General features: G+C 45.9%; 1 protein-coding gene across 1 annotated transcript in view; it reads left to right on the plus strand.

Annotated features, from left to right (window-relative positions):
- Window positions 1–8,740, plus strand: part of LOC120812435 (metabotropic glutamate receptor 3-like) — a 24,212-nt gene extending 15,472 nt beyond the window's left edge. Inside the window, exons 7-13 of the mRNA XM_040168370.2 lie at window positions 1,413–1,655; window positions 1,778–1,967; window positions 2,653–2,956; window positions 3,067–3,260; window positions 3,418–3,550; window positions 4,594–4,771; window positions 5,429–8,740. Of these exons, the coding sequence (XP_040024304.2) occupies window positions 1,413–1,655; window positions 1,778–1,967; window positions 2,653–2,956; window positions 3,067–3,260; window positions 3,418–3,550; window positions 4,594–4,771; window positions 5,429–5,505 (1,319 nt within the window). The 3' untranslated portion in view covers window positions 5,506–8,740. The remainder of the gene's footprint in view (window positions 1–1,412; window positions 1,656–1,777; window positions 1,968–2,652; window positions 2,957–3,066; window positions 3,261–3,417; window positions 3,551–4,593; window positions 4,772–5,428) is intronic.
- The last annotated feature ends 78 nt before the right edge of the window (window positions 8,741–8,818 follow it).

Below are 8,818 nucleotides of genomic sequence, written 5' to 3' on the forward strand. Positions count from 1 at the left end.
AGCTCACGGCAAAGTGTTTCTGAAAGTGTGTGTCTGAGAGGACAAGGGCCGGTTTGCCTTATTGCTCAGTGTCATTACCAGACTTTATTATCTGTCAACTTGCAATATAATGGATCCCTATTTCTCCGCCGTCTGTAGATGTTATCGGCATCTTATTGAAATCATTTTCATTTAGCTGAAACTTTTATCCCAAAAACCCCAAAGAAGGCTTGACACTTGGAATTTCCTGCTGCACCGAGAGAGGGTTGTGCTGTCTGCGTGATTTATGGATTTCATAAACCCTAACCCCCCCCCCCCCCCCCCCCCCCCACTGCCAACGTTCTCCTCCCAGCGCACGGAGCTCGCACAACAATCGCATCGCTTCAGCCCTCGCCGGTGTTGCGTGTCGCCAACAGCGGGGTCCGAGCTGTGGTTCTGTCAGCACAGCCCCCCCCACCCCCCCACAGAGCTCAGAGCAACGCCTCAACCATCCCACTGTGACGTGAACCTAATGGAGCTTCCAAAGGCACGCGCGTCCCAACATCTGTATTTTCATTCACTCCCCTGATCCCGGGCTGCACTGTTTGGCAGGTTGATTTCTTCACTCACCCAATGACACAGGAGCCTTGTTAGGCGCCGGAGAGCGAAGTTTTTGTAAACCATGGCTACATCATCGCTTGACAGCGGAGGCAGCGGCGCGTAACACTCATTACAAAGGCATTACAAAGCGTGTTGCTCGCTCCGCTGTAAGGACAGAAGCTGCAGAACTTCTCTCTCAGTCCACGGTCGCTTTTCCCCCTTTTTTCTTTTTCTTTTTGTTGTTGTTAGTTTCAGCTTCCTGCCAATTTTTTTTGATCTCTTCTGTTCCCACATCCTCGGGGTTGATGGTAATCCTTTCATAACAGCTTGTATACAAACCAATTTGGCAGTTTCAGCAGTGGGCCTCCCTCACATAAGAGACCCAGAGGCTAACTCTGTCAATGTGTGGGTTGCTATATCAATGTCCAGGGATTCAGTCTTCCAACTTCATGCCTATATAATTTTATAGGCAGTTTATTAATGATGCATTTGGTAATAGACTTTGTGGGATTGGAATTTGTAGCAGCGTTTGGTGATCTCAGGGAGGGATGGGAGGCCATTGATACACGCAGACATCACCAAGCATACCAGGCATTTATAGCCTCTTAGCAAATACTTTAGCAACTGGCCGGTCTTCAGCGCTGAAAGGACTATTTGAATGGCCTTCGCCGTCTGCTCTGGCCTCCTAAGGCTTAACTGACCACGGCTCATTGTTCCTGTCCTCACTGTCGCGTATATGAGGCATCAATGGAATGATTGTTTTCGTGATTGTTTAGCTTTAATCTCCTTTTTTTCCCCTCCATTTGCCTCATCCCTTTATTTGTCGCTCTTTTGTCTCCTCTCACCCCCTGCAGCCCCTTTCTCTCCTCCAGGCAGTGAGACAGTTGTGAAATTTGATTCCCAGGGTGACGGCGTCGGCCGGTACAACATCTTCAGCTACCAGCGCACAGCTGACCGCTACGGGTACGTGCCAGTGGGGGACTGGGCAGAGAGTCTGACCCTGAGCAACGATCTCATTCACTGGCCCAGGGTTGCGGTACCCACCTCGCAGTGCAGCGACCCCTGTGAACGCAATGAGAGGAAGAAAATGCAGGCAGGTAGGAGACTGGATTCACGACGATGTTCTCCCTGGTCACATCATACCACAACCCAGAAGCAGCGTCTTTGAGAAAATCTCAAGACCGACAAGTTCTGCTGTTTGTGTTACTGCTTTTCCCAGGCGAGTACTGCTGCTGGATCTGCACAGCCTGCGAGCCTCATGAATACCTGGCCGACGAGTTCACCTGCTTGCCCTGCGTTCCTGGCCAGTGGCCCACCGAGGAGCTGACGTCCTGCTACGACCTTCCCGAGGACTATATAATGTGGAAGGATGCCTGGGCCATTGGTCCAATTACCATTGCCTGTTTAGGGTTAGTGATAAAGAGCTGTCAATGTAAAGACAGTTTCTGACGCTTGGTTGTGTGTGTGTGTGTGTGTGTGTGTGTGTGTGTGTGTGTGTGCGAGTGTGTGCGTGTGTGTAAGTGTGTGTGTGCATGCTCGTAAAGTTACGCTGGCTTGGAGGAGGGGAATTATCCGTTCCTCCATGGAGTGACTTTGCTCTTCCCCAATTTGTGGAAGTTGCTCCCGGATGCCATAGCAGCCTGCGATAACATTAGCAGGTCTCTGGTGCTTTTTGTTGGATTTGGTGACATTAGTTAGTCGTTATGATCCTAACGCATTTGGTCCTGTGATGCTAAAATGTAATTAAAACCTCATCACACAACTTTGTTATTATAGCTACATTACTAGAATTACACAGTCCTGTTACACAGCTGATGTAGATGCAGTGTAACAGCAATGCAGCTTTTTTATTGTTCTTAAGATTATCGACTGGTGAGGATATTGAATTTTTGCTTGGAACATGCAGCATAACCGTGTTAGCGTGTTGTGTGCATGTATTTAAGATCCCCCTCCCGGACTCATGCTTTTCATACATAAACATGTACAATAATGTTAACAGATTTTTATTTGATTTGTTATGTATAGCTCAGCCCTTCTTGTTTAACAATATTAGCACCTATTAAAACTGGGTCTGTGAACCGCTTTACTCTACAGGTTCATGTGTACCGGTCTGGTGTTCTGGGTGTTTATACGACACAACAACTCGCCGCTGGTGAAAGCTTCGGGTCGAGAGCTTTGTTACATCCTCCTCTGTGGAGTCTTCATGTCCTACGCCTTGACTTTCCTCTTCTTGGCCAAGCCCTCTCCGGCCATCTGTGCCCTGCGACGCCTCGGCCTGGGCACTTCTTTTGCTGTCTGCTACTCGGCCCTCCTCACTAAAACAAACAGAATCGCCCGGATTTTCAGTGGCGTGAAAGACGGTGCGGTGAGGCCGCGCTTCATTAGCCCATCTTCTCAGGTGAATGATCGCAGCATCACGTCCATCCGTCTGCATCACTCACATGACCGGACGAACGGACAGACAGACAGCGGCCCGTTCATGACCTTACCCTTCGTTCCTCTCTCCAGGTGTTCATCTGCCTGAGTTTGATCTCCGTCCAGTTAGTGATGGTGTCGGTGTGGCTGCTGCTGGAAGTTCCCGGGACGCGGCGCTTCACGTTGCCGGAGCGACGACAGACTGTCGTCCTCAAGTGTAACGTGCGCGACTCCAGCATGCTGCTTTCACTGGTATATGACGTGCTCCTGGTCATCCTGTGTACTGTGTAAGTGGGTCATCGATAGTTGCAATCGCCTCCGAGAGTTTTGTAAAAAAAAAAAAGGGTTCCAATTAAAGTGCTTTGTGTTCTCCAGCCTGAGAACTTTGTTCACTGTGTTCTGTGCAGCAACCGTTTTTGTGTCAATATGATTATCTCCCTCTAGGTATGCCTTCAAGACCAGGAAGTGCCCAGAGAACTTCAACGAGGCCAAGTTCATTGGATTCACCATGTACACCACATGTATCATCTGGCTGGCCTTTCTTCCCATCTTTTATGTTACATCCAGTGACTACAGGGTATCTTCTTCCACACACACGCGCACACACACACGCTTCTCTCTGTCTTCTACAAAAGAAATTGTTAGACAACATTGAAGACAATATAACTGTGTTAGCATTTTGTTGTTCTGGCCAACATGGTAACACAAGCACACAGGTCACGGAGCAGCGACGTAACAGGTAGAGAAACGACTTAAACAATTTCCAATCCAGCTGGCGAACGTCGCAGCTCTGCAGTATTGGCATGACAGACAGACAGGCTCCGTCAAAGTGCTGACACGTGTCCGGATTTAACAGCAAAGGGGATCAGGGGGTGAGCGGGAGAGCGGGCGGGTGTTCATTTGATCTTTAAGATCATGCGCACATACCTTAAGAACACGCTCCGGCAAACACACACACACACTCTGTATTGAAGGGCATAAGAGAGGAATGCTGATGCCAGGGCAGCTCATTTGATCCCTACAAGAAAAAATGTCTCTCTCGCTCCCTCTCCCTCTCTCTCTCTGGCCTTGTAATCTGACTTTAGTCAAGGAGAGGCACAGCACCAAAGCCACCCCCCCCCCCACACACACACACACACAAAGTATAAACACTCACTTTCTTCTGTTAGTTGATGTTATTGTGATAGGGAACGTCACGCACTGCAAACACAATTTCAGACCGTCCTTAGATTAGATTTAGCATTGATGTGGTACAATGTGTCTCAGAGAATGAAGTAAAAACCACCACTGAGATACTGTTATGCTCGGCCTCCGTGGTCTCTGCTGATTAAGTCGTTTATTGATCCATCCTGTGATTGTTAGCCTTTCAACTGTAGCAAGCTGACGGCCACAAACTGGTTGCGATTTCTATTCACAGGCCTCATTGGCATCTTCACGCTTTACAAGGATCCATTACACTTTTTAACACTCATTTAAAAAGTCCTTTTGACAGATGTTCCTTATCACAGATTATCATCACCAAATTAGCTCCTAAGAGCAATTACTCTGTACCACATTAGCATAAGATGTATCCATCACAGTCTGGCTACTAATTACCGCCCCGTCCTCTTTGCTCCGCAGGTTCAGACCACCACCATGTGCATCTCGGTGAGTCTGACCGGGTTTGTGGTCCTGGGCTGTATGTTTGCTCCCAAGGTCCATATTATCATGTTCCAGCCCCAGAAGAACGTGACCAGCCACAGGCTCAACCTCAATCGCTTCAGTGTCAGCGGGGCTGCCACCACGTACGCATCTCACGGTAGGTTACATCCAGTTACCTCACTTCAAAAGAGACCGGGGTTTAGAGCAGCACTGTCTTGCTCGGCTTTTATCATGCAAATAGAATTAGGTTTGACGCATTCAATATTTGGCCGCCCTGCGTTGCACCTTTTGCCATAAGGGACACAAAATCTTGAACTATAGACTATTTAGGCGTTTGCTTGAAAAATGTATTACAGCCAAGTTACAATATCCAGAGGCAAGATAGGTCTCTAAATGTGCAATGCTGTTCCTCTAAAGCTGTTACCTTCACGGTGGGTTAGGATTGACAGTTTCAAACGTAAGCGGGTCAGACTGCAGAGAATGGCGTCCTGTTTGACGGACCAGGATGTGGTGGTGAATGGTACAGTGAAAGGACCTTGGATCAAATAGGTGACTTGAAACATATTCCTGCCGAATTGACCTCACATAAAAGATCAACTAAAGGTTTGGTGGGATTCTAGTTTTTTTTTTTTTACAAATGACTTTTGCAGAGTCGCCATATTTATTACCATTAACCAACAGGCGTCTAGACCCTAATCACCCGTACGATTGTTTGACATTTTGGTGATGTGATTTAAATGTAATGGCATAATATGATACAAGTCGATTATGAATTATAATATGGACCAATCTGATGTCTTGTGTGTTTTTCCAGCATCTGTCAGTGCCCACCAGGTCCCGACCGTGTGCAACGGGAGAGAGATCGTCGACTCCACTACTTCCTCTCTGTGACCACATCCAGTCCACTCTCTGAATTTGCCCCTGCGACTGTTAGCCAATCCATGAGCATTATCCCCCCTACAAACCCATCATTCCCCATCATTCCCCCCCATTCCCCAATTTACACACACAAAAACATACGCACACGTACACACACACATGCACAAACAAACAAACAATCTCCTTTGTGGACTTACAAGTGTATTGTTTCAAAAATGTAGAAAGTGTGTTACTATAATTAAATTATTTTCTAGGGATGTACATACATGGAATCAACATTGTTGTAAGTAGAGAAACAAAAGAACAAAAAATGTTTTTAGGAGGAATTTTTGGAGCCTTTGTTTTTGATAGCTTTGTTATGATGCGGTGTAAATAGACATGTGCGTCATCATGGTAGGAGGGTGTGTGTCCCTCAGTCTGGATGCACATGTGTGGCTCTGCTTGACTCACCTGCAATATCCCACAGACTTTTTATTCTCATGCTTTTTTGTAGGTCTCATTGTAATAACCAATTATGTACCTATTTCTATTGTGTGTCTGTACATTTGTATATTATACTACTGATGGTTCAAACAGCACAATGTTGACAGTCTTGTAAACCTTGAATGAATGTGGGCAAAAACATAAAGTGCACGGTATAGGATGGCTGGAACAGACGTGTACACAAATCCACCAAACTCAACAACTTACTGTTACACTGTGCCGGAACAATTTTCACTTCATCAATTCACCTCCTGATAGATTTTCATTGCATCCTAGATCAATATAAAGAACCCACGGTAGCTGTTTTTGCAGGGAAAAAATATGTTTTGCTTTTGATAGAAATGTTCATTTTTCTATTTCTAATCCCTTTATCTTAATGACCAGAGTTCCAGACGTGTGTTCACCAAGGAAACAGACTCTCAAACTGCCTCTTTATTCAGAAGGTTGTTGTATTGGATTTTTAATAACAACTAACAACACGACTGAAGAGATACAACACATCAAATGTGTTTATTTCGTTTCAAAACTGTCAATACAGAGTCAGTCAACAAACAAACACAAATTGCTTTCTTACCCACTAATTACAAAGTTGTGCTCAGACAGTTCAGACACAAACCACTAATGGAGGTAGAAAGTTCTTCTTTGCTGAACACATTTAGAATTTTTACAAGTACAGGGGAGTGGTAGCTTGTTTTTTTTGTCCCCCATAGACACAGTATGTGGTGATGTTTTTAATATGGCTCTGTGCCTTAATGTATGTTTGGTAGTGCTCCAGGTAGGGATTGAAAATAGATCAGTTTTACATTACGGGATGAAAATTACTGGAAAGTGTAAAAGTGACCTCTTGTTTCACTTCTTGAGCACTTGTTTCAAGGCAACGCCAATTAGTTTTCTTCCCTAGTAAGCCTTCTGCTATTGATTGTTTACCTAAGTGTTGAAACAGTGAATCTGAGGAATTTAGGTTGAAATGACTTTCTCTACCCCTCCCCTTCTTTGTCCAGCCTGTGATTAAAAAGAAATACGAAATGGACATTTTTGACCGAAAACCGATCATAATGAATTCACTTTACATTTTTTTTTACAGCTCGGCTGCACCGATAAAGAAAGGAAAGGGGAAGAGAAAAGCTCACATACCGATTAGGTGAAGTTACTGAGTTGTCGACTTGTCGAAGTGTGCAGTTTACATGCCTGTGTTAAATGTGTTGACATTGAGAGGCACAGTGGAGCAGCTGGCTACGGCTCACCAGAGGAAACAGAGCACACAATGTCAGCTGTCTGCAGATACTCCAGCTAACAAAAGGATGTTAGAGCAGAACTCATGCAGAACATGCATTGCATTTATCAGAACATCCCATCCAACTACAAACAGTAGCTGGAAATACAAACAGACTCTTTGCTGGGTGACAGTTGTGAGGGGCCGAAATTACCTGACAAAAATATTAATTGTGTTTTTTCCAAGAAAGTCTAAATAGCCTAAACTACTTTGGCACTAGGTTACAACATCTCATTGCTAAAAAAAAAAAAAGTGACCTCTTGGAGATTGAAAGAATTTGAGAGGATGCGCCAAGATGAGCCAACCTGCATAGGGGCGTGTGTGTGTGTGTGTGTGTGCGTGTGTGTGTGTGTGTGTGTGTGTTTAGGTGCAGAGAGCATAAGGAGAGAGTGATGTGGCAAAGCAGAGGGGAGCTGCTGCTAGATTATGTAAAGCACTCCCACAGCACAGAAGTCACAGCGCTTCTATGGAGGCTGAAAGCACCTCGGAGATTCACAGTCTTTGTTAGCAGAAGGCTTAGCCATTCACTCAGTGGTCCTGCTCCCACAAGATACACCCCGCATGGCAGGTTGCTACGGACAACCGCCGCCACATCCGCTGCCGGAATGTCTATTTGTCCGCATGTAGAGGAGGGGTGAGGAGAAAGCGAAAGACGGGGGAAATAGAAAAAAGGCTGGTCGCTGGTTGTGATTCAAATTGGCATCTAGTGATGAGATTTGGCTGAGCCGTGCCCTGCACTCTACTCCCAGCTTTTAATGGCCACACAAATAGAGCACTTAACCCGGGTTCCCCTCTCATTTAGTCCAGGCTACCAGTCTCGGACAACAGTCCCACACTCTTCCACTGAACCCGGCCTCTTTAAACCCACCTCACCCCTTGAACCCTCATCTCCACTCTGTGTGTGAAACTTACTGCTGAGTCAGCCTCAGCCAAAGACCACCTGAAGCCAAACCAACCGATTGGGAGCCCGGCCCGGCCCCCACACTTAAAGTCTGACACTCGTACCTGGGTGCCCACCGCAGCACATACCGATGAGGTCGACCTGAGGAAGTTGGAGGAGATAGATGAAGAATTTGGAGAGTGTATAGAAAAAAAATGAAAATTGCACATAAAGAAAACGGTATCCCGTTCAAATTCATTCACATTTATCACATCATGTACACAGTGACTCTCAGTGGAAACTTTTTTAAATGGCTTCCCTCATGAATATCCCTTTCATTCGGCAAGCCATCCACTACGGACGTTGTTCCTCTCTTCGGCCTCTGCCAACTGCCATGTGCTCCACGGTCTCTGTGCTGTGGCCCCTTGCTATGTAACAGAATGTGTCCTTTGGCCTCTCGACTTTGAAACAAAACGAGATCTCTGCGGCAAAAATGAAGCTGAGGTCAAGCTAAACTCTGGAACGGATCAATCAAAGCAATAGTTCCGTGTTTATGATACATGCAACAAAGAGGCTGTGATTACATCATAATAAATAACAGTTGAGGTCAACTGCTCGTCCTTGCTTGTCCAGTGTCTCCCGCTGACGAAAAAAAGTGTCTCAGTGTGTTTATGAATCTCATCCAAAAT

This window comes from Gasterosteus aculeatus, chromosome Y (genome assembly GCF_964276395.1).
Source record: "Gasterosteus aculeatus chromosome Y, fGasAcu3.hap1.1, whole genome shotgun sequence".
In the NCBI taxonomy this organism is placed as follows: domain Eukaryota; kingdom Metazoa; phylum Chordata; class Actinopteri; order Perciformes; family Gasterosteidae; genus Gasterosteus; species Gasterosteus aculeatus.